Source organism: Theropithecus gelada, chromosome 2 (assembly GCF_003255815.1).
Source record: "Theropithecus gelada isolate Dixy chromosome 2, Tgel_1.0, whole genome shotgun sequence".
NCBI classification, from domain to species: Eukaryota; Metazoa; Chordata; class Mammalia; order Primates; family Cercopithecidae; genus Theropithecus; species Theropithecus gelada.
The window spans coordinates 74,508,844-74,536,291 of record NC_037669.1 but is presented as its reverse complement, the minus strand read 5'-3'; the positions used below and the strand labels follow the sequence as shown (position 1 = coordinate 74,536,291).

The 27,448-nt window shown below is 38.2% G+C and overlaps 1 protein-coding gene across 10 annotated transcripts in view; it reads right to left on the bottom strand.

Annotated features, from left to right (window-relative positions):
- MAGI1 (membrane associated guanylate kinase, WW and PDZ domain containing 1) overlaps positions 1-27,448 on the bottom strand; it is a 680,972-nt gene that overhangs the window by 256,286 nt on the left and 397,238 nt on the right. For all 10 annotated transcript variants that reach the window (XM_025375375.1, XM_025375381.1, XM_025375376.1 and 7 more), the window contains exon 2: positions 11,017-11,133. In XM_025375375.1, coding sequence (XP_025231160.1) covers positions 11,017-11,133 — 117 coding nt within the window. The remainder of the gene's footprint in view (positions 1-11,016; positions 11,134-27,448) is intronic.

Sequence of the window (27,448 nt, the reverse complement as noted above, 5' to 3'; positions counted from 1 at the left end):
CAGACTATATATGTGTATATGTACTATGTATTTAAATACTACATATGCATATATATGGTGCATATATAGTATATATGCTATATACTATATATAGTATGTACATGTATATAGTGCATATATACTGTATACATACATAGTGTATATATAGTATAGTACATGTGTGTATATACAGTATATAGTATATATACAGTATTCTATCTATGCTATATATACATATATGGTATATGTGTGTATACACATGTGTATATAGTACATATACAGTATAAACAGTATACTATATATACTGTATACACAGTATACATACATATATGCTATATATGTATAGACAGTATACACAGTATATGTATATGCTGTGTATACATAAATAGTATATACAGTACATATACATATATAGTATGTACAGTATACACTGTACTGTATATACATACATAGTATATATGTATACTGTGCATAGTATATACATAGTATACTGTTTATACTGCTTATATATAGTATATGCTGTACACATATAGTATGTACAGTATACACAGTGTACTGTATATACATATATAGTATATGTATGTGTACTGTATATATATTATATATACACACATATGTATACACACATATATACTATATATGTATATACAGCAGATAGAATACTATATATACTATATACAGTATATACACATATATGACACTATACAGTATACTATATAGGTGTATATACAGTATAGTATATGTTTATATAATATATGTGTATATACCATATATACATAGTATATATACACATATATAGTCTGAGGAAAGAAACAGTGGTGGTTATTAGGGGGGGTTCTAGTAATCAACCTGACTGAGTGTGCAGTCCTATTTGATAATTTTAAGCCAAGTCACTTAACTTTATTAGCCTCAGTTTCCTCATCAGTGAAGATACTAGTAGTAATTACTTCCTTTATAAGATTTCTACAAGTATTCAATGGGAAACTATAATGAAAACACTTAGCATAAACTTGGTATTCTGTAAGTGCTAGATTCTTGTTTTAATATGTGCACAACATGTTTCAGGCTAGTCACTCTGCACTTTAATGAACATAGTCTATCAAGGTAGTAAGAAAATCTCAATTATAGGCTAAAAACACTGATATAAATGAGGGGGAAGAGAGACAAAAACATAACATTCACATATAATCCCCTTTCTCCCAAACTATAATCGGTTGACTATTTTTTTTTTTTGGTATAGGTTAATTTTCCTTTTATAGAAAATATCAAATTTACAGAACAGTGCAAGAACAAGAATAGTACAAATAATACCATACACATTTTACTCAGACTTGCCGGTTATTAACATACCAGCTTGTCATTTGTTCTCTCTCTCCCTCTTCCCATACATAATATATTTTTAACCATTTTTAATGCTTTGTAGTCATTTGAGCATAAGTTGCATCACACATTTATCAGACTGAAATGTGTTTACCCCTAAATACATTTGCATATATTTCCTAAAAATAGTGATGTGTTATTGGTTAATTTTAAATGCAATAGAAAAATATGTCATTGATCCTTTTAAAAGTCTACTTTATTCATATTGTAGTGAAAATAACACAATTGACATTTTCTTGTTTAAATTTTGGGCAGTTCCTTCCCCAACACAAACTAGGCAGGGGAATCAGAACACAACTGGTGAAATTTCCTTACTTGGACCACAGAAGAAATACACACAATCCACTACAGAAGCCAGAAATTTTACTTATGTTTATTGAACACATTTGATACAAGGAAATTTTTAAAAATATATTATTCCTCATTCTCTTGACTCAAATGATTCTTGGGAAACTAAAACATCCTTTCCTTAAAATAAATAATACATGGTAAGGATACTGTGAAAACTTTCATGTACCTTCATAAATTGTCATGGAAATTGCTTTATAATTGCAACAAATCTTGATGAAAAATGTCAGCTAAAATTATAAAGCAATTAAATAAATTAACATGACTGCCAAATAGATATATTAGTATCCTACACTCAGCCAAAGACTACTCCATATGTTATTAGGAGGAGACTCTTTTTTACAATTTAATATGTTAATTTTTAAATACGGTCTTTAAGGTGATGGTAGGCAGAAAAATAAACCAAGAGCTTGGACTCTGGAGGTGGTTAGAACTAGGTTTGAATCTGAGTTCCATCATTATTAAACTGTGCCTCCTTGGAGATGCCACTACCTAAGCTCTCCACACCTCAATTGCTGCACTCATACTGCAGAATACAGAATACAGGTCTGAAAACACTACCCCCTGCAGGGTTCAGAGAAGGTTAACAGAGACAAAGCTTGTAAATCACTTAGCACACTGCCTGGTGCATACAGTAAGTGCTCAATTAATGACAGACATTATTAAGTGGTGAGGTCTGGTCTAACATGTTTTCATAAGAAGATTATAAATTACCACAACTCTAATTAAATTTAATCTAAAACTCCTTTGGCTTTCCCTTTTTCAACATCCCTGAGAACCTTAGAATAAAGAACACCAGCCAAACCATGTTTATTTGAATCTATTAGCAGACACACATAAATGAAGTCCAGTGTTACAAGCTTTTACATTTGTAATTTTTTCCCCATTTTTTCTCCAATAGGACTCTATCCACTCAGCAACTATACAATGGCAATTAGGGTTAACAATGTATAATAAGAAATACAAAGACACAGAACATTGGGGAATTAGCTGATGCTGGGAAAAGGCAAAAAATGTGCTGTTTCAAGCATGCCTATTATTGGCTAAATCATCCAATTATTAATCTTCACTATATTCTTGCCTGGCATCTAGTGTTGGGTTGTTACTCAACAAATGCTGGAAAGTCAGTTTTTTAAAACTTAGCTTGTTTAAAGAAAAAAAAGAATCTTCGTATAAATAAGGCCTCAAAGCCTAAAGAGAAATTGAAAAGAGTGTTTGGGAAGTCATGCTAGAAAGGGAAGGGAAAGGGGTAAGGAAGAACAATCAATCTTAACAGAGGGCCTATGAAGTGTCAAGCTCATGGCTGGGTGCATCCATACTTCTTGTAAACATCAGTAAAGATAATGAGGAAACTGAGTCACAGGACGCATGAGTAACCTGCCCAAGCCAACAAAACTGGTAAGTGGTAGAGCCTGCCAGCCTCTCAGGTCCACCACACGTGAAAGCCCATCACATCTGAATGTTCTAGACTCAACAAGACAAGCGCTAATGACACACAGGGGCAGGGCATGAGTCCAAGTGTACTATGCTGAATGGGCTCTGAAAGGTGGCCTGAAGATGCTGAAGGGCCTTTCCAGTGGTTCTCTTTTCCATTACATACACCATTGTGCCAAAGAAAACTAATAGTACAAATGGCTGTAAAATGCAGTGGTTTAAGATAATAACTTTGGGATCCATCAGACTGAAATCAAACTCAGCTCTGTAAGTGTATGTACCTGAGCCTCTCTAAATCTCATTTTCTTCATTGGAAAATGGATATAATAATAGCTTACACTTCAAAACATTAAGAGGATTAAAGGCAATAATGTAAGTAATGTGTTTAACAGAGTTCCTGACACACTGGGCATACTTGATAAACAGGACTTGATTTTTTTAAAAAAAGTTATTAATTTTTAAATTAGAAAGCATGGTGTCAGATGAGTTATTCAGTCTCTCTACTCCCGCTTTACCTCATATGTAACGACAGTAATAACTACCACTAGCATCATAGTACAACTAATCAAACAATATTTGTAAAGTACATAGGCTCTCTACTGACAAAGAGTGATGAATGCCAGCTGCCCTGTCTAGTGCAGAATTAAGAATTTCAGAACCGATCTTAAAGCTTTAAAAAAATGGCTCTAGATAAGCTCTAAGGAGAAGGATACATAAAATACATAAGATGAAAAACAGAAATAAAAAAGAGTCAGGGATGGTGGCATGTGTCTGTAGTTCCAGCTACTCTGGAGGCTGAGGTGGGAGGATCACTTGAGCCCAGGAGTTGGAGGCTGCACTGAGCTATGATCATGCCACTGTACTCCAGCCTGGGAGACAGAGTGAGACTGTGTCTCAATAAATAAATAAATAAACAAACAAACAAACAAAAACAAATAAATAAATAAGAAAAAAAAGAAAAAGCAAGACAGAAAAAGGTAAGTAAGGTAGAGTATCAACAGAAGTACCTGGACTAGAATAAACAACACCTTGTAATAAATGGCACAATCCATCGATCACAATGTCACTTTTATTACTGACAAAAGCTGCAATGGAGAAAATGGCTTTAGATCTTTGTTAACAAGGGGATTGTTAATAAATCACCCCCAAAATTATACTACCAAACCCATTCCCCAGCAAATCTCAAAACCACTGTCTTCCCCATGAGGTCCACCCAAAGAAGATTTCCAGCAAGGATGGACAGTGAATGCACGCTTCCCTGGGATCAGACAGAGCCCCCAAGAGAACAGGAATTGTCATGGTCAGGAATTTCCAGGTCCCTCTCATAAGCTCACTGACAGGAAAGCTCACTTCTCCCCTGGCAAGAGGGAAATAGAGATTCCACACTTCAATGCTCCTGAAGGGGCACACTGCAGAAATGCGAAGTGGTTTTCTGCTCGGAGTTGTCACAAATATGGGGGATGCTGCTGGCATTTATGAGGAGGGTTCCAGGGCTGCTCCAAGTTCCTCAATGAATAAAACTCCAGAATAACAAAGAAGCTTCCTGCTTCCCTCAGCACCTTCCAGTGCTCCATCGGAGAGTCCCGTGGATAAAAATGTGTTTACAGTTATCTGAGCGCATACTCTGGCTCCAAATCACACCTAAACAAAAAGCATTGTTATCTAGTCTCATGATTTTTTCATTTGGCACAAAACTCCTTGCCTGGACTATTACCTTACTTTGTGAAACATAAATCATAGCTCACCTTATACATGGTGAAATAGGAAACTATGTATAAGCAGTGCAGTGATGCCCTTGACACAGTAACACCCTTGATGTGGGCAATCTGGTGTTTAAAGTGATTTCTATGCACACAGTTTGTGCTAAACATCATGAGGAGTATAAAAACAAATCAAAAGCATAAGAAGTCATTGCTATCCATGAATGTCCTCTGTTGGAACATCCTCTTACACAGGATATTTTGGACAGAACCACATTTAAAGTCACAAATATATGATGGACAGGGGAACCTCATACCACAGCAAGAAACATTCACTTCTTTGTTCCAATGCTTGTCTTCTTAAAGGAAGCCCAATAGCAAACCAATGCATAGCAAATAAGTTTCAATGGAGAAGGACAGGTGTAAGCAGTCAAGGGGTGGGTCAGTAGGTGGGAGGAGTCCCCGTATCATAGACAAGCCAAGGGCACATGGGAAAATACAGTCATGATGGGTAGAAGAGAATGGGAGAAAAACAGTAGAAAGCTGATCAAGATAAATGTTTTACATTATAAGCAACAAACATCTGTGGTTAAATAGAAAAGGGGTAGAGTCGAAGAGTTCAGATCCTTAAGAGTTTGTGTACTTTAGATGAAGTTAAAGTTAGAGATGACATGATAGAGAGAAAGAAAGGGAAAGAGAGAGATATCATGACAGAGAATCTGGTACACAGTAGGTGTCCAAAAGCTGGAGAGCTATTGCTATTGTTAGTAGTCATAGTTTTGCCACAGGCTAGACTTTGCAAAGGCTAAAGCAATCCTTTCAGACAGCCCTTAGTTTACATAGAGGACACCGGCAGAGAAATAGCAATAGAGAGAGAGTTTCCAGTGACCTTTATCTCTTTATCTGATCAGTCCTATGATGCTTGCAAAACTCTCTAGTTCATGAGTTATGACCAGAAGCATTCTACCAGTGTCCAATACAACCCGAGCACAGGTGTGCACATTCCAGGAGACAAACTATTTTTCAGCATCCAGTTCTTTATCCTGGATGCTTGCCGACAAATAGGTCTAGTTTATGTCATCAGCTCTAACTGTCAAAGATCACAGGAAAAGGGGTTGATTTTAGGCAAGCCATACTGGAAACAACTATGCTTAAGAGAAAACTGTAAGTTCAAATAGAACTAATGGTAATTTGTGGCCCCATTTAAAATAATAGACAATGTTAGCAGATGCTAAAATGCCCATTTGAATATAGCTATCGTATAAAGACCAGTATCACCTATGTTTACCACATCAAATTTAAATCGCCTTGTAGATCAAATACACGTAATCCCTCTGTGAAGTCCTTTAAGTCAATGATCAATACCTCTTAGACTGGTTACAATGGTCTCAGTATTGGGAAGAGCCTTGATGAACAAAGTGTTAAGCTGGAGAACAAAACTGACTTATCCTTTCCTCTTTTAGGCAACCTTTGCTTGAAAAGAAAGATGACAGTTGAGCCTAGAAAAGTGAAGAGGAATGGGAGGGGCATTGTTCAGCATTCCAGAGAACCGGCACTACTGGATGAGTTGTATCTCGTTTTCACAGCAGCAGTATAGTAAATGACAAGCCCTGTCAGGTAATGCATCTATCTTCATGGGAAAAGCGGCCATTCCAAAGCAAGAATCTCAGATGTTGTCACATCAGCTAGGATAAGAAGTCATAAAACAGGAAGGCTATCATTGCAGGAGGTACAGTGATATCTAGACTACAATTAGGAGGAGCTGTGAATGGGCACTCCAGCTCCAAGCTCATGGGAGCTCTGACATTCTTCTTGTGTGCCTCGATTACCAGCCACATAATTAGTGAAATCCTTATCAGTCATCTATGACCCTTTTTGGGGCTCAAGACTCTGACCTTCTTTTTATGCTGAAAGTCTTAGGGTCAAAGCAATTCTTCTGTTTTTCTCAAATGCTAAGTGAGGAAGAAAAAAATAAAAGAAGAAAAACAAAGAACATCTTTTTCCATTTCTTCATTTGTTCATTTGTTCAACAAATACTTATCCTATAGTCCAGGCACTAACCTAGGAGTGGCCTGGTCACTCAGTTAGATATGCTGCCTGACTCCTGAAAGTTGGAATCTAATTAGAACAGGCAGGCACGCAGCAGGCACTACAATCAGGCACAAAAAAGGCATGAAGGAAGTCACAGAGTGCGGCTTGGGGAGTGGGGTGGAGGGCAACAGGCCCAATCTGCAGAAGCAACGGAGGACTTTGTGGAGGAAGTGGCATCTGGCTAAAACTTAAAAAGAAGACTGTGAACTGGTCAGATAGAGAGGCAGCGGAATAGAAAAAATAATATGTACCCATTTATAAGAAGACACAAAGTGTGTTTGGAAGACGAAGTTTGTAGGGTTGAAGCGCAGATTGGGAGGGGTTGGGAATGTGAACAAAACTAGAGGGGGAGAAAGACAGAAATATTAGCTAGATGGTTCTGAGGAATGAGAGAAGTAGGCATGTTTACAAGCATTGCAAACCCATTTATTATGGTTTTCTATAGGTACACAAAGAAAAGATCTAATGGAAAATAAGATAACCTAGATATGCTAAGAAAATCATGTAATGATTTTTCTGAATCTAAATCATTAATTAAAATTATATTGTACATACCAGTGAATTACTTGAACAACAGAGAGAATATACTTATTTTTAAGGTATTATGCCTGCCATTGCTCCCAACCCCAAGACAGAAAATATCATTATTTTCAACAACTAGAGCTCTAAATTCAGCCATCAGAAATATTTTTTCCTTTTACTCTCAATAGTCTGTATATTACTCTAATCAGGCTATTACTAATAACACCCAACTTGGGAGTTACAGAGAACTGGTTTAACCCTGACCATGCTACTTGCTGTGTGACCTTAAGCAAACTGGTAACCTCTCTGAACCTGTTTCCTTTAATAAAACTCACCTTATAGGATTGCTATGTGCATCTGATAAGACAATGGTTGAGTCAGTACTACTATTTCCATTTTACTGAAGAGTCAACGAGATTCAGAGAGGTTATGTGACTTGTACCAGGCCACACAGCCAGCAGAGCAGCCCTCAGACTTCACAGCAGGCCCCTGAACTCATTCTGCAACTGCATCTCTTTTCTGTTGGGGTTTTTCTAGGGGTATTTTCAATGGCAAATATGATTAAATTTCAACTAACATACCCTTTCTTCTTACTGTAGAAATAATAAAAGTTCTTGAATAAAGGGAAAATAAAAGGGGAGTCGAGAATAATAATAACCGTAACAAAAATAGCACTGGATGAACACTTTAAATGGGTAAATTGTATGGTATGTGAATTATATCTCAACAACACCGTTACAAATTTTGAAAAGTAAAATAGCAGCAGATGAGAAATGAGTAATACGGCATTTCAAATGGTACAATTTTGAGAAAGTTCAATTTTGTTGCTTCATCTTTTGGCCAGTAAAACAGGGGTGCTATTATCTGCATTTCCTCTGCCAGAGAATTAAGATAAACTGAGCCCTAAGTGGTAAAGTGTGCTATGATGCACATACAGCTCCAATACATTACGGCAACACTAAAAATAACCTGAGAGTGAAGGAGCTTTATTTCTTCATTGCCAATGACCCATGAGCCTCCTAAAATGTACAAGGAAAGAAGTCTACCCCCACCACAAGCACCTGTTCATGAGGTCATCTCTTCTCAAAATACTGAAGTCACTGAAATGTCAGTGGCAGGAAGTTCTGGAACGTACAGATTACACGAGCCCATTTCCCTGCAGCACAGTTACATCATCATCAAGAGAATCCATTCCCCAAATCCACGGCTTCCTAATCCATTAGCACAACGGGCTGGTGGAGAGCTTGGCTTTCCCAGTCATATGGGCCAGAGAATCAAAATAAACACAAATGTGGCCAGAGGAACACAAGTCGAAAGAATCCCAAGTCAGCCCCAGTCTACTCATGTTCAAAGGCACACACGCTCCACCAGACTCCAAAACAGACCTCTTTTGAATTTCCTTCCCATTTTATGAAGGAAGTGTAAAATGAATTGTTACCTGTTTTCTCTTTTAGTAGGAACACCATTTCTGCTTTCCAAATTCCTGATTTACTGGTTTCACAGCCATAAAACATCAATGCCAAGGGCTTTATACAAGCAAAAACAAACATGATTTTTCCACTGTTTTTAAAAGACAGGTCATTTTTGCCCCAATTCCTACATAGTGGTAAGCTTAAAATCAAGCCATTTAGCTCACAGTCAGGTCCAATAAATCAGTGGAAAAAATAAACGGGAGAGCATGCCAAAATGTAACCATGGTAACACCACAGATGCATCAAGAAATGGTGCGCTCATTTGCTTCATCCCCATTTCTTAAATTGGAATCTAAGTAGGGGAAAAATTACACAGAGAACAATCATGATTCTGCAATTACTGATTTCTGCAAAATTGTATTCAACCTGCTGTGCTATAACTTCAGAGGCAGCTACAGGGCAGCTATGAAAACAGCCCCAGATGACATAAGAGTTAAAAAGACCAGATCTGCCACTTACTAACCCTCCCTGTGACTTTGTTTCTTCATCTGTAATATGGGTGTCAAAGACTCCCAACTTCAAAGGGTTACTACAGGAGGAATGCCTGACAGTGCAGAAGAGGCAGGGCAATGATGAACTCAGGCGACTCGAAGCCCTGATCACCTTTGGCTTTCATTTTATTGGCTTCCTCATTGCCTCAGTTTCTTGATTTACAAAAATAGAATGATAATCCCTGCCCCATCTATGTGATTAGCATTAGGAATTAATTATTATTAAGCCAAAATATAATACATTATTATGAGGGTATTACCAGGATTACAGTTTACAACTTCAAAGCTAAAAGACTAAAAGAACTGAGGACCACAAGTTCACATTAACACATCATCACACTCCTCTCCGTCAAATGCAGCTTAGCCACTCCATTGACAGAGGCAATCTTGGGGCCCTGTCCCAAGTTACTTGTAGCAAACTTCTTTTCCTCTCAGAGCTTCTGTTTTATTCATGAGTAAAATAGAGAGCCAGGGGCTATTCTAGAATCTGATCTATGGAGGTTATCATCTAGAACTACAGTCTAAGTCTTTTCAAATCTACAGAATGCCTTAGATTAGTTCTGCTTGTTCTTTCACAGCAGTATCAGAAAACATTAGCACTCTAGCATATCATTTGCAAGGCTTTTTTTTTTTTTTTTTTTAAAGCAAACCATTTATAGCAAACAAAACATAGAAATAAACAGGGTACCTTGAACATAAAATTATTCCTCCTTTCTTTTGCTGGTTTAAAAAATGATATTTCTAGAAAAATAAATTCCCAACTTTGAAGGACTGGGTAATAGGAGAAAGAAAAATTCTAAGTAATAAAACCAGAATCATTCTTTCCTCGTATTTTAAAAGAAATTAAACAACCAGGAACACAGTGTGCCACAGCACAGTGAAACTTCACTACAATGGAGCTGTCAATTTGTCCACCCATACACAGACAGACAGACAGACAGACAGGCTGCCTTTCTTTACACAGACACTCTGCTTTCAGCGATCCTGTGTTCTGTGTCTTGTTTTTTTCAGATTTGGTGTACTCTAATGGTTTGGGGGTTTGGGATTTTTTTATCTGTGGAAATCATTTCTTCAAACAAAATTATATAAAATCCTGACTTATGAATCTGATGAAGTTGACCAAAAGGAGAACCCTGGGAAGGAAGAAAGAGCCCACGGGGGTATTCCTTTCACTGGGGGTCTCCACAAAGGTCAGTCTGAAGGCCGCTGGCCCAGTCTACTCCATTAATAACAGCAATGGTTAACATTTATGGAGGCTTACAGCACACCATTATCTTACAAAACGCCTTCTGTGCCTGATCTCATTGACTCCTCATAGCAGTTCCATGAAGCTGGTATTACTGACATGTCCTTTCCACTAATGTGAAAAGTGGGCCTTACAAAGGGTAGATAATTTGCCCCACATTACAAAGAAATGACTGAAACCCAGGCACACCACGACACTGTATTATTCAATTATGATTTACTTGAGTCAAGGAGTCACTCAGTAGGCAAGCCACCAGGTGTTCCACAATCGGTTGTTGAGATCTCCTTTCTCCCCTGGACCTTTCACACACACACACGCACCCAGCAGTGAGATGCCAAAGTCTGGCTACTTACAAGGCACAGCATGGCGGTAAAGGTTATCCCTTATGGTCTGCTGGAGCTCATGATCAGGAGACCCCTTCTGGAACCGCTGATTGAGAAAATGTCGCAGGTCCTTGTTCAGCCTTCCTCCTGCAGGAAATACATAAAATAGACATACCACATCAACAACAGGGCCTCCTAGAAAAGGAGTAGCCAAGAACTGAGTGCGAGAAAGCCACAGGATGCAATTCTAGCCTGCCACCCCTAGTCATTAGGAGGATGTACTTTAGATTTTCCTCTGCTAGGGTAAAGTCAAGAAGGAATGTCATAAAGATAAAACAGCACTGGCAATGCATTAATTTGGAGCTCCTATCTCACATCATACTAGAAGGCCAAAATATCAAAGTGTTTAACATAGGCTATTACATTTAAATATGTGCCATCGACACTTGTAGACCCTATTACTAGAAGCATAAATTACTGAAACCTTAAAGAAGACAATCCAGCAATAATTATCAAATTATAAAATGTTCATTGACCAGGGATTTGATTGGTAGGAATTTACTCTACAGGTATACTTGTAATCTCCTCAAATTTCCATGAGCATTTACTATAGTTTTTTAACTTTTTTTAATTTTTATTTTTTGAAATGGAGTCTTACTCTGTCACCTAGGCTAGAGTGCAGTGACACGACCTCAGCTCACTGATTCAAGTGAGCTGCTTCCCAGATTCAAGCGATTCTCCTGACTCGGCCTCCTGAGTAGCTGGGGTTACAGGCATCCACCACCACACCCAGCTAATTTTTGTATTATTAGTAGAGACAGGGCTTCACCATGTAGAACAGGCTGGTCTCAAACTCCCGGCCTCAAGTGATCTGCCTGCCTCAGCCTCCCAAAGTGTTGGGATGACAGGTGTGAGTCACTGCACCTGGCCCTAATATAGCTTTTTTTAATGACAGTAAATAAATAAAAACAAAAACCTGGTAACAACCAAAAGGGAGCAATTAAAGCACAATTCATCCATATAACAACTGCTTTGCATAAGCTAGATTTTCATGGGTTGATATTGGGAGAAAATGTGTGGGACTATGCATAATGTCTGATTCCTTTTCTGTAAAAATGAATTTGGAAAAGGAGAGACTGGGTATTAATAGGAGGAATCAGAAGAAAGTTTTAAAAGCAATTTCATTTAGGACAAAGGACTTGAGCTGGGGATAAATACGTAGACTTCACTCTTCATCACACAGACAGACAGACAGACACAGACATAGACACAGACATCTCCCTACCCTGTGTTGCTTTTCAAACACTAAATGTATGTTGCTTTGTTGTTGTTGTTGTTGTTGTTAAAGCATAGTTATCTAAGTGAGTCTGTGTTTATTTCTTTGCAATTGTCTACACTTAACAGAACAAAAGAAAAGCTAAAAATATGATATTATCACAAAAATGTGTCATCGAAAAGAGACACATTTTAAAAAATCATAATCACAAATTACAGTCTACAGGATCAACAGAAGTCTTGTAGATCAACCTAACTAGCATTCACTCTTAATGGAGAAAGATGCTTCAATGACAGCTAAAACTAACTAGGCTGAGACTGTCTTTCCATTTTTAGACAAGATATAAATTAGGTAAGAGCATTTTTAGCCTTAGAGAAACAATGCAGCAACCCAGGAGTCACGTGAGCTATAAAACTCATGTCTTCAAACGATAACTTCCCTATGGTCAAAATGAGTAAATCATGAGGATGACAGTGATGGTTAAGATGATGGTATTTCCTACCTAGGGCAGGAAACTACTGATCTTTACTTTAACATCACGTTCAATGTAAGATTCTGGCTACACCTGCTCATTTTGAAATAGATAATAAAACCCAGTTTGAGCTATTTTATTTGGTATTATATCTACTGTTTCAAGTGCTCAAAAGGAAAATACACATATTCAAACCAATCTTAAGTCATTCAATCATTCATCAAGTATTTACTGAACGAAGACACCCACATGCCATGCCACATGAACCCACCCCCCAAAAAAAAATCAGCACAAGGTTTGAACAGACAGTTCACAATGGAATATATGTGACTATTAAGCATATAAAAAGATGTTAAACATCCTTAGTCACTAGAGGAAAAATAATAAAATCATAATGAGATCCCATTAAATAACTACTTGAATAACAAAAATTAAAAAGACTGAAAATATCAAGTGTTGGCAAGGTTGTAGAGAAACAGGAACTCAAATATATTGTTTAGCAGGCATACAAAATGGTTCATCCTCTTAGGGAAACAATTTGTCAATATCTTAGAAAGTCATACCTTCAATAGCCAAGTGACCCAACAATTCCACCCTTACTTACATAAGAGAAATGAAAACAAGTCCATAAAAAAAATCTTGCAGATGAATCTTCACAGCAACTTTACTTACAAATAGCCAAAAATTGGAAACAATCCAAATGTCCATCGGAAGGTGAATGAATAAGCAAACTGTGGTATAATCAAGCACTGGGGTGCTATACAGCAATTAAAAGAAACTACTAATGCATGCATTAATACTGATGAATCTCAAACACAGAATGTTAAGCAAAAGAAGTCAGATACAAAAGATAAAATATTGCATGATTTTATTCATATACAAAGTTTGGGGATGCACTAAAAAATTTGGAACGGACTAATTTATAGTGAGAGAAAACAGTTTTGTTGTTACAGAGAGCTGAAGGTAAGTAAAAACTAACTGCAAAGGGCATAAGGGAATAAGATCTATGGATCTATGGGTCTTTCCCATTGGGGAAAACAGGGTGAAGGACTTCTATATGATTTCTATACATGCAGGATTCTATACATGGGGCCTCTATATTATTTTTTGTAATATCCTGTGAATATATAATATTTTCAACACCAGTTTTTTAAAATGGGGAGCACAAGGGAAGATTCTGGAGGAGATGCCAATATAATATTTCCTTTTTTTGAGATGGAGCCTCATTTTGTTGCCCAGGCTCGTGTGCAGTGGCACAATCTCAGCTCACCGCAACCTCTGCATCCCAGGCTCAAGCGATTTTCATGCCTCAGCCTTCCGAGTAGCAGGGATTACAGGCATCTTCCACCACGCGTGGCGAGTTTTCATATTTATAGTAGAGATGGGGTTTTACCATGTTGGCCAGGCTGGTCTTGAACTCCACCTTCAAGTGATCTGCCCACCTCGGCGTCCCAAAGTGCTGGGATTACAGGTGTGAGCCACCACTCCTGGCCCCAATATAATATTCTTGATCGAGATTAATAACATGGGTTTATATATTTGTCAAAATTCACAGAACTATATACACAAACAAGTATGTTTTATTATATGTAAGCTATACCAATAAAATCGATTTCAAAAGTTTAAAATACATATAATGATTGGATGATTGGATGAGTTCTAGGTGTGAGTCAATGTTCAGGTTGCATAGTTCTCTCTTTAGAGAGTTGAAGCGAAGGAAAAAGAAAGTAAATCTAGGTAGTTAAGCCAGACGTGCCTACTTCTGAATCCTGGTTCAACTGTTTATCAGCTGGTGAGTCTGAGCACAGGGTTTAATCTCTGAACCTTGCTTTCCTCAACTGTAAAAATAGAACACTGATGTAATATTAGCTCTGTCACAAGATTGTTGTGAGGATTAAATGGGATGATACATTCAGACAGTGCCTGGCAAAAAGAAAGCACTCAGTGAAAGATGGAAATTATAATTGTTATGTTGTTGAATGGATGATTGTTGAGGTGAGGGGCCAAAGAAAGAAAATCAGTCCAAACATGAACTCTTACTCTTTTAAAAAAAAAAAAAATCCACGCAAACAAAATTTATTCTATTGGCTTAGAAATAGCTAGAAACAAAACCTGATGTAAATGACGAGTTGATGGGTGCAGCACACCAACAAGGCACAAGTATACATATGTAACAAACCTGCACGTTATGCACATGTACCCTACAACTTACAGTATAATAATAATAAATAAATTTAAAAAAAAAAAAAAAGACTTATGGAGATTTGGATGAAAGGATATTTCTAATGTTTTTAGAAGTGAATAAAAATCTACTTGTGCTAAAATAGTGTGGACCTATGTAAACTCATTAACAAACATTTAGTGTGTGCTTAATATATTCCAGGCATTGTGCTGGAGCTGAAGTTCAGGAAATGAAATCAACTAGTAAGTCACTGATATGTGATATCTCGACCTGCTAACTCTAGCTTGAGGTATAAGGCGCTCTAGAAATTGAGTTAAAAAATAATGTTTATGGCTGCATAGTAATGCAGCCATAAAAAAGGATGAGTTTGTGTCCTTTGTAGGGACATGGATGCAGCTGGAATCCATCATTCTTAGCAAACTATCACAAGAACAGAAAACCAAACACCGCATGTTCTCACTCATAGGTGGGAACTGAACAATGAGATCACTTGGACTCGGGAAGGGGAACATCACACACCGGGGCCTATCATGGGGAGGGGGGTGGGGGGAGGGATTGCATTGGGAGTTATACCTGATGTAAATGACGAGTTGATGGGTGCAGCACACCAACAAGGCACAAGTATACATATGTAACAAACCTGCACGTTATGCACATGTACCCTACAACTTACAGTATAATAATAATAAATAAATTAAAAAAAAATAATAATAATGTTTACCAGCAAAATTCCCATTGCCTGCAATGTAGGGTTTTAAATTTCTCTTAGGTGACAAGAGTTCTTGACATTAAAAAGACACTAACAGTTATCATTTGAGCCATGGCAAAGATGTCTATGATATCCAAAATGCTTAAATCAAAAGCAACATTCCAAAGGAGTTTTCAGATACAATATCTTTTTATCACATATATAACAAAGATTTGTACATCCTTATGGATCATATGTGGTAACTATCAAGATAAACCAGGAGTATATAGATTGGAAAGCATTCTATTTTTTTTATTTTTTTTATTTTTTTTATTTTATTTTATTTTTTTTTTTGAGACGGAGTCTCGCGCTGTCGCCCAGGCTGGAGTGCAGTGGCGCGATCTCGGCTCACTGCAAGCTCCGCCTCCCGGGTTCACGCCATTCTCCTGCCTCAGCCTCCTGAGTAGCTGGGACTACAGGCGCCCACCACCGCGCCCGGCTAATTTTTTTGTATTTTTAGTAGAGACGGGGTTTCACTGTGGTCTCGATCTCCTGACCTTGTGATCCGCCCGCCTCGGCCTCCCAAAGTGCTGGGATTACAGGCGTGAGCCATCTATTTTTTTTATTTTTCTGGAGACAGAGTCTCACCCTATCACCCAGGCTGGAGTGCACTGGTGTTATCATGGCTCACAGTAGCCTTGACCTTTCAGGCTCAAGCAATCCTCCAGCCTCAGCTTCCCAAGTAGCTGGGACTACAGGCATGCACCATTATGTCCAGCTATTTTTAAAATTTTTGTAGATACAGGTTCTTGCTATGTTGCCCAGGCTGGTCTTGAACTCCTGGGCTCAAGCAATCCTCCTGTCTCAGCCTCCCAAAGCGCTGGGATTACAAGTGTGAGCCACCGTGCCCCACCTAGAAGCCATTCTTAAGTATAAGCTCTTGGTTTATACCTAAGCTTATACTCAAACTAACCAAGGTAGCTAGGGTTTATGGTCAACAAACTAAAACTCCCCTCTACTGCAGATGTGCAAAAGGACAGGGTTTACTATGCTGCCAGTTAACATTTACTTTGAGTTCCATCACATTTGGACATGAAAAGCCTCAACCTTCACATTTTATTAAAAATACTGTACATTTTGGCATCTAATATCAAATTAATTGCCAGTTATTCAAGGGACATATCTATAAATCGTCTACTAATTTCAAGGGCAGTGAGCCAATAAAATAAGTTGGAAGACAGTTTGTCATAGCATCTTCACTTTCTCTGAAATTCAAGATTTGTTTTGTAAATAGAAAAGAGAATATAGGTCAGAAATACAGTCATACACCATATAGCAAAGTTCCAGTCAAAGCCATATGTACCATGGGTCCAAAATTACAACACTGTATTTTTTCTGTACCTTCTCTCTGTTTGCATATGTTTAGATTCACAAATACTTACCACTATGTTACAAATGCCTACAGTATTCAGGAAAGCAACACGCTGTGCAGATTGTAGCTTAGGAGCAATGGTCTATACTATATAGCATAGGTGTGTGTAGTAGGCTATACCAACTGGGTTTATGTAAGTGCACTCTATGATGTGTGCACGACTAAATCACCTAAGACCACATTTCTCAGAACGTATTCCAGTCATTATGCAACATACAACTATATGTAGAGCTTTTTCCAAGAAAGGGGTTCAGAGCTTAATGTAAGATAATTTTATATCTTAACTGGGGAAAACGGGGCTTAGATGCTCTCTTGATCTGCCATTATTTTATATTTCTGTATCTTATCTCTATACATCTGGAATTCTGTGTCTTTTACATTTACAGCAATATAACTCTGCTTTTTTTCACCCATATGAGTTTACAGAATGTTAATCACGTTTGATGGATGTAATTTTTGTTATTTTAAATGTTGTATAATATTTAATATTAAAATAAACTGAAATATATTTATCCTTCATAGAAAATTAAGCTATTTCCAATATAAACAATGCTGCTATAAAAGTCTCTGTACCATCCTGGCTAACACGGTGAAACCCCGTCTCTACTAAGAAATACAAAAAATAGCCGGGCGAGGTGGCGGGCGCCTGTAGTCCCAGCTACTCGGGAGGCTGAGGCCGGAGAATGGCGGGAACCCGGGAGGCGGAGCTTGCAGTGAGCTGAGATCCGGCCACTACACTCCAGCCTGGGCTACAGAGTGAGACTCCGTCTCAAAAAAAAAAAAAAAAAGAAAGTCTCTGTAATGCCTCCCTCCCCCAACTTTTTTTTTTAGCAAATGTGTGGGGTTTTTCTCTTTAGATTATCTAAACCTAAAAGTGGACATAGATATCTTCGATTTATTTTAATATTTTTGAATTCATCCCCAAAATGGTGGTACCAATTTGCCTTTCCATAAATAGTTTTGGCAGTCCTGTTTTCCCACACTTAGGCCAACATTTGCTATTGTCACTATCTTTCAGGTCCCCAAAACCACTCCTGACCGGATGATTCACTAAGAAGATTCAGAGGACTCGTTATATAGTTGTACTCATGGCTATGGTTTATTCTAGCAAAAAGATACAAAGTGAAATCAGCAAAGGAAAAAGCCTCACAGAACAAAGTCCAGAGAAAATCGGTGTTAAGTTTCTAAGTGTCCTCTCCAAATGGCATCACATAGGACACATGTACATCCCCCAAAGAAACCATGTGAAAAGCTGCCCACGAGAGAAGCTCCTTAGACACCCAGGGCCCAGGGCTTTTACTGGGAGTTGGTCATGTAAGCAGCCTTTGCCTGGCACAAAATAAATCCCCAGACTCTCGGAAAAAAAAGTATAAATGATAGCATTTGGGCATACAGTCTAGACATAGTGAGTCACTCTTATCGGTTATTAGAATAGAAGAAATTCTCTGAAATGCAAGTTCCCAGATGCCAGCCAAGGGCCACCTTAGCATTCCATCCAGCTGCCACTAACTCTTTTCTGCACATTCCAACTTTATAAATGTTTCCTAATCTACTAAATATAAAATGATATCTTGGTGTTATATTAATTTATAATTACTGATTACAACTGAGACTGAACATTCTATTATAGTTTTTAAATTGCCTTTTATGTTTTCCTTTCTGTGACTTGCCTGTTCACATTTCTTGTACATTTTCCTATTAGGTTATCTAGTTATTCTTGATAAAGAGATATTCTTACATATTCTGGATAGGGTTCCTTTAGCACTTACTTATGGTATAAATTTTGCCTGTCATTATTTAAACATAAAATGATCCCCTAATATAACTGAGACGTGTCGCTTCTCCAAATTTTTCTCTCACCTGCCAGAGAGTTTTTGGCCAACTCTTATCAGAAGCATCTTTTCAAGGTGATGGATGATGAGGGGACCCTGCTTGGACTGATCTCTACCTCCTAGGATAGAGATCTGAAAAGGAATGTTGCTCAGTAGAAAGAATCTTTGTGGTCAAGAAACCACGTTTCCTGAGGGAACACTTTGCAGTCTTCTTAATGTACCCATCTGTGACCGAGAGGGCAGAATACAATTCCCTGTCTGTATTACATGAGCTCCACAGCTACATCCACATCCAGAAGGTCGAAGAATGGTATTTCATTACAATTAGAATTGACACTGAAATACATTTCAAATTGTCAATGCTGAGGAGAACTTGCATAAGGATTCTGAACTGATCGCACTTTCAGGTGATTCTGCTTTAGCACACAATTTCTTCAAAAAATGATTATAGTTGTAGGAAAAGACCATTTATTAGGGCAACAACAAATGGTTTATACTGCAGTGGAGCTATTACAGCCAAAAAAAATCCATCAGTTCAGCACTTCAGTTTTATAAAGAATAGGATTTTTTAAACACAAAATTACAAATTGAAAAACAAATTAACTTGTTTTATAGTCACTCGAACTCACAACCCAAAATTCAATTAAGTGACCTTGTCTGAAAAGGATGTTTGCTACTTGTTTTTTCTAATATATTTTCTACAATTTTTTCTTATTGTAAAAGCAATATAAATCACTGGAGAGTTACCCTTTAATGGGTGTGGAGTTTCAGTTGTGGATGCTGAAAAAGTTTTAGAAATGGAAGTTGGTGACGGATGCACAACAATGTAAATGTACTTAACGCTACAGAATCACACACTTAAAAAAGGAAAAAATGGTCAACTTTATGTTGTATATATTTAACCACAATAAAAAAGCAATATGAATTCATCACAAGATTTTAAAAATACACAAAAGTACAACAAAGAAAGTTAAAATAACCTGTGACTTCATTTACAGCACAATTAATATTTTGGTATGGTCTCCTCTGTATGCCTACGTACCTATAAACATACATGCGCATTTATAATACACTTATACATTTGGGGAGTTTCATTCACTAATTCAACATGTATTTATTAAGTGCCTAGAGCTAAACACCCTGTGACCCCTGAGGATGCAACAAGGACAACACAGAGCCCCTGAGCAGCAGGGTACATGCCTGCTTTAGGAAGGATGAACAGAGATGACCTCCAGGCAGAGGCCATTGTTAAGGTGAGAACTAAAGAAGGATGAGAGGCTAGCTAGGTCTGCAAAGTGTTGGGGAAAGAATATTCCAGGCAGAGTGAACGGCATGTGCAAAAGTTTTGGAAGTAGGCAAGAGGTTGGTATGCTAGAGAAACAGCATGAAGCTCCAACAGAGGGTGTCTCAGGTTGAGGTTAAAAAGAGAAGCACTAGTGGATAATGAAAAATGTGATATCTATACACCAGGGAATACTACTCAGCCATAAAAAGGAACAAAATAATGTCTTTTGCAGCAACTTAGATGAAGCTGGAGGCCATTATTCTAAGTGAAGCAATGGAAAGCCAAATACCGTATGTTCTCACTTATAAGCAGGAGCTAAGCTATGAGGACAAAAAGACATACAGAGTGATATAATGGACTTTGGGGATGTAGGAAGGGAGATCGAGAGGGGGGTGAGGGATAAAAGACTACACACTGGGTGCCATGTGCACTGCTCGGTGACAGATGCACTAAAATCTCAGAATTCACCACTAAAGAACTCATCCATATAACCCAAAGCCACCTGTACCCCAAATACTATTGAAATTTTTGAAAAGAGAGAGAGAGAAGCAGTGGCCAGACAATTGTGTGCCTTGCAGGCCATGATAAAGAGCTTGCATTTTATTCTACATGTGTAAGAATGCACTGACAGGATTTGAGTCATGGAGGTAGAGGACATGATCTAAATATCGAGGTTTCTTTTGCAGTTGTGTAGTGTGTATGCCCACACAGGGTCATGTGTAGAGACGAGAGTCAGAAGAAGCCAGTAGAGCTGATCACACAATCCTAAAGTGGCCTGGACTAAGGGAGTGTCTGGGAAGAAGGGCAGAAAGGGGCAGAGAAGAGATGTAATTTAAACCTGGAACTGATACGGTTTGGCGACATGATGGAGGAAGACACCACATGCAATGGAGTCAAAAAGGAAACCAATGTTTGTGCTTAACTAGTAATGAACAGCTTTAAGTGGAATACAGATATCTATTAGGTATCTATTAAGTATAGGATGTGTGGGATCATGCCACATATGTGGATTTATATCTACATTTTCTAACAAATAATTCATAAGCATTTGCAATATTAGTGTTCAAAAATATACTTTTAAGGGCTATGTAGTATTTTATCTCATCAATTCATCACAACGTATTTAACCTATTATCAATTAGTAGGCATAAAAATTGTTTCTACTTTGATTATCCTCCTTGCACAAAATTGATCTGCGTACTTTTGATTATTTTCTTGAGATCTTTGAAGTGGAGATATTGGAACAAAAAGCACAAAAATGTTTAAGGTCCTTGATACAAATTCCCTCCAGAAACATCGTTATTAGCTTTCCTTTATCCAGTTTTATCTTAAATGGCTCCAAAATACGTACATAAACTCACGGCAATATTATGAGTTTCATGTTAATAGACATTTGCGGCTGGATGCGGTGGCCCATGCCTGTAACCCCAGCACTTTGGGAGGCTGAGGTGGGTGGATCACAGAAGGTCACATGAGGTCAGCAGTTTAAGACCAGCCTGGCCACCATGGTGAAACCCCACCTCTACCAAAAATACAAAAACATTAGACAGGCTTGGTGGCAGGCTCCTCTAATCCCAGCTACTTGGGAGACTAAGGCAGGAGAATCGCTTGAACCCGGGAGGCAGAGGTTGCAGTGAGCCAAGATTATGCCATAATGCTGTAATAAAAAAACTTTAAACATAAAATTTGCTGAAAGTTCCTAGAAGTAGAATTACTAGATCGATGAGTATATTATTTTAAAGGTTCTTGATAAATACTCACAAAATGCTTTATATAAAGGTTATGGCAGTTTCTACCAAATCTGGAAGACATTCAACATAACTCACCTGACAATTACAGTGTCAAAATGAGAATAATTTTTCACATTTTACTTACGGTTTTTAAAAATTTTTCTACCAATAATTTGAACAGATGTCAACAATGTATTAAAGAGACTACACAATGGTAAAACTGTTCCCTTCATTTTGAGAAACTACTTGTTCCAGTAAGAAAATTAATTTGGAGAATGGCTTAGTGAGAAATAATGAATGACTGTCATGATCATATTTATTCAACTAAAAAAACAAAAACTCTCACATCTAAAAAAATACACAAATAAAGAACATTCAGCGGGCCTGTCTTTATACAATTACTTCCAACCTCCCTTCTCTAAACATTCAATTGGTCTAGGTCAGGGGTCAGCAAAATATTTCCATAAAAAGCTAAGATAACAACTATTTTCCAGCCTTCATAGTGCATATGAACTCTACCCAGCTGCTCAATTCCGCTTCTGTAGTGTGAAAGCAGCCAGTGACAACATGTACATGAAGTTGTTTTTCAATGAAAGTTTATTTACAGAAAGAGGCAGTAGATTTGCCCCTTGGGCCACAGTTTGCTAAATCCTGGTCTAGATGTTGGTTCTGCCTCTCCAGGTAAGGAATTCTCCTTAAGTAATTGTAGGGGTAGAGTTCAAGCAATACTTGGTGTGGAGGTGGAGGGTGTTCATTGTCTCCCAGGTTAGTCTAAGCCAGTGGTTCTCTAAGTATGGTCCCGTGAGACTGGCAGCAGTAGCAATACCCAGAAACTTACATGAAATAAAACTGGTCTCTACCCCAGGACTTGATAGAATTAGAAATTCTAGGGGTGGAGGGTCAGCAATCTGTGTTTGAACAAGCCTTCCAGATGATTCTAATATCTGCTAAGATTTGTAGACCAATGGTCTGAGCCACACCAAAAGCCCCCTAATGGAATATGGGGAGCTAGGCTTTATTTCTCACAGCAGGTCCTCATCTCTCGCTAATCTCAAGTACTGCCACCCCACTATGGGGCTGCCAATAATAGGCACACACCACACATGACTACAGACAGTGGGTACCTCATCACACATGCAGAGATGGAAGCTATTCCCCGAGTGGTACAAAGACTATTGTTCTTTTAGTCATGTTTCTATAAAAGTTAAAAAATATAAATAAAAAAGAAACGTGTGGTGAGTGTGATGTGAGAGAGAGGCTGCGAGACAGATTTATGTATGCTGATGAAGCTCAAGAAGCTACTATTTACATTTAACTCCCCACATGAGCAAGCATGAAACATTTTGCTAGCACTTCAGGAAATTTGCTTTATTATCATTTTCTGCCTGCCTTCCCTGTTCTTTTCTCTTGGTGAATCTTTTTATTATAAATTTCATCCCACAGTGAGAAAAAATTTGAATTAAGCATGGAAAGAAAAGCAAGCTTAGGTTTAAATTCCATCATCTTGATTTTTTCATTATTTACAGCCTTTGGTGGTTCTTGTATTTATTCCAGTTAAACTAAGATAGTGGAATAACATCTGTTCAGAAAAAAATAAACAAAGGATTTATATACAAAAAGCAGAAAGACAATGTTCCCCTATTGGTAAAGTAATATAGCTGATGTGAGCTTATGGCATGCCCTCATAAACAGCTGCATGGCCTCACCAAAAGCTGAAATCAAGTGTCTCTACATTCAGAATGCTGAGTGGACTCTAAAGACACAGGTGTCTGTGCCCTTCAAGAGTACTCCAAATTCTTGAAAAGATACTCTATTAGAATTCTAACTGGACCAATTGGACTCGAGATGACAGTGAACATTTATTAAGCACTTTCAATGAGCCAGATAGCGGTACTAAGCAATAACTGTATAATCCTTACTCCCACCCACTGATATTGCTAGTCTCATTTTACAGAAGCATAAACTGAGGCTCAGAAGCTGCCCCATGACCCAGGTAGCAACCTATGGAGGAGACGCAACTCAAATCCGGGGGAGTGTGACTGCCTGTGTTCTTGGCCAGAGAGGTCTAGGTTCACAATCAGAATGATGATAAAGACAAACCAGGAAGCACCAGCATAGAAAATAAAAGCAAAAAACCAACACATATTCTTTCTATATTTAAGTTCTTGAACTTGCAAAGGTTTTTAAGACAATTTCTGCTTCTGGAAAGTCTCCCAAAAGCATAGTTGGTGTTGTGGAAATTTGTTGATATGATCAATGTCCCCACAGAGTGTGTTTCTTTCAGTAGTATATGGTTAAGAGAGCTGAACTTCAAGCGAGGCTTGATTAGTTCAGATCCAGGCCCCAAATTCACCAGCTTGCCTGGGGCATGTTGCTGAACTTCTCTGAGCCTCAGTTCCCTAATCGATCAGGTAGGGATAATAATAGTATCTGCTCAAAAGGGCTGTGCAGCTTCATGAGATCATGCACTAATCCAATATCTAGTATAATACATAGTAAGTGTGCAGTAAATTGTTACTTTTACCAAGGCTCATAACAATGCAGTATGTAAGCTTGACTAGATCTGGAATTAAGAAAAATAAAAACAACAAAGATGTTTATGGCTCAGCTAAGGGAATGTTGACTATGAACTCAAAGTTTGATGATGTTACTGAATGAATGTTGATAAGTGACAACTGCATCATGGCTTGTAGGAAAATGTCATCATTTTGTGGTAATTTTTGCTTATTTGGGGATGAGATATCATGATATCTACACCCTAAACTCAGGTAACTTAGCAAAGTGGAACAGGTGTAAATATGGACAGATGGGACTGGTGTAGCAAGAGATGTTAACAGCTGGTGAATCCTGGTGATGGGAGTATATATTTTGTTGTTTTTTCAACACAAGTGTGGGTTTGGAAACTTTCAAAATAAAAAAGTAAGATAAAATATATATATATTTTTGAGACAGGCTGGAGTATAAAGGTGTGGTCTCGGCTCTCTACAACCTCCATCTCCCAGGTCCAGGCGATTCTCCCACCTCAGCCTCCCAAGTAGCTGGGACTACAGGCGTGTGCCACCACACCCAGCTAATTTTTGTATTTTTAGTAGAGATGGCCATGTTGGCCAGGGTGGTCTCAAATTCCTAACCTCATGATCCTCCCGCCTCGGCCTCCCAAAGTGCTGGGATTACAGGTGTGAGCCACTGTACCCAGCCAATAATTATTTTAAAAAGCAGTTACAGTCATCAGGACACTGTAAAACATCTATGTGAATCCAATATAAAAACCAAAGACTGACTTTCCTTCTAAACTGCCACATCATAAAGTTGTCCAAATGGCCCTCTCAATGCCTACCATATGAAGAAACCAAGAGAGTGACATCTGAATGGCACAGGCTTCCAGAGAACACTCAGCCAAGGCATATAAGCAGGTTAGTTTCCATGAACCAGCACCCACGGGTAAAGCCTTGTACTCTAGGGCTTTAGGAATCTGCTAACAGGTAAGCATGTTTTAAATGTTTTTATGCAAATATAACTGAGAACCCATTGGTATTCCACAGCCTCGACCATTCATAGTAATTAACACAAATGTTCTCCTACCTTCCCAGCCTTACCCCAATTTATAAACAGACAGAAATAGATAATCTGGATTGCAAACCGTATTATACTATGATCTTACGTCATTCATGCAACAGTTGGCTGGGGCCAGAGTTCTAGGCACTCTGACCTACATTGGGAAATCTCATTCAGACTGTTACAGTATAGTACGTCACTTCAATTTCTACTGGACTGTGAGAGCAGACACCACCGTGATACACACATCATTTGATGGGTCTGAGAAAAGTGACACAATTTCCCATCAACAGAGCATCTTTGAGTCTATTCTTTGCATAGCACCTTTCTTTAAATAGTATCAAAATCAGAAACAAAAGAGAGAGTCACAAGTAATCGCCATGGTCCTGGGGCAGAGGGACGGATTGGGGTAAGGGAGGAGAGGGGACACCTATTTTATGTAAATGTGGTTGTGTACAAGTTCTAGACTTATTTCATATGTTGCCAACCCACTAAGTTAAATATTCTTAAATCATTAAGACTCATCTCTCTGATTGACCACAGCTCTCATTTTTCAAGAGTGTTGTGTATAGTGCGCTTGTTTAAAAAATATTTAGGGGGGAGAGTTCTAGGCTGATCATCAGATATTGCTAATCTCCATAATTCCATAAACGATTATAATTTTCACACTCCACTATTTTCATTCCGTCTCACTGTAGTCTTCCAGCTGCTATTCAAAAGTGATTATAAATAATGGGGCTATAAAAGCCATTCAGTAATTAGGACACTCACTGGCCATATGCCAACCTCGACAATGGAAGGTGATTTATGTAAGACAACCCTATCACATCTGCCATCCTGGTTTCCCCTCTGACAGGCTCACTGGTCACATATTAACATTGCCCTTAATGATCATTTTTTTCTTGACTAGAGAGCAAACTGGCAACCCAAAGTGCTACAGCTTTTTTTTTTTTTTTAACTACGTTTATAAGGGAAAACATACATTCACACACACACACACACACACACACACACACAAAATAAGCTATTTTCTATCTTGTCATTTAACATATCCAGAGAAAGGAGAGAAGGCACAGAATGAAGTAAACTGGATCAGGTCAAGATCCTATTTGCCATCAAATAGGAAAGACCTCAACTAATTCCAAGCACAAAAACAAAAAACTTCAGACCTAGCCAACCAAATCTTATCCCCTCAACACAAAGGCTTCAATATACACAAGTTTAAGCCCATTGCAGGTTTTGCCTAGAGTTTCTCAAAAGGAGTACCACTGTCATCTTGAGCAGGACAATTCTTTGTCTGCAGATTTGTTCCATGAAACTCTGGACATTCAGCATCCCCATTCTTGGCAGCTCCAAACTAAATGCATGGTGTATTCTCTAGTTACTGTGACCAACCTAGTGTGACAGTTCCACCCTGGGGATGGGGAAACATACAGTAATTGGGGATAGTGATACTTAAGTGCCCCTTTATACATATGTGGAATCTTCTTTCTTATTTTTCTTTTAGAACAAAGAGCATATTAGAAAAAAATATATTGCAAGCTGGGCATGGTGGTTCATGCCTGTAATCCCAGCACTTCGGGAGGCCAAGGCGGACAGATCACTTGACTGCAGGAGTTCAAGACCAGCCTGGGCAACGTGGCACAACCCTGTCTCTACAAAAAAAAAAAAAAAAAAACACAAAAAGTTAGCCAGGTATGGTGGTGCACGCCTGTAGTCCCAGCTACTTGGGAGGCTGAGTTGGAAGGATCACCTGAGCCTGGGGAGTCAAGGCTGCAGTGATGCATGATGGCATCACTGCATTCCAGCCTAGGTGACAGTGAGAACCTGATTCAAGAAAGAAAAGAAAAGAAAAGAAAAGAAAAGAAAAGAAAAGAAAAGAAAAGAAAAGAAAAGAAAAGAAATAGAAAAGAAAAGAAAAGAAGAGAGAGAAAGAGAGAGAGAGAAAGAAAGAAAGAAAGAAAGAAAGAAAGAAAGAAAGAAAGAAAGAAAGAAAGAAAGAAAGAGAGA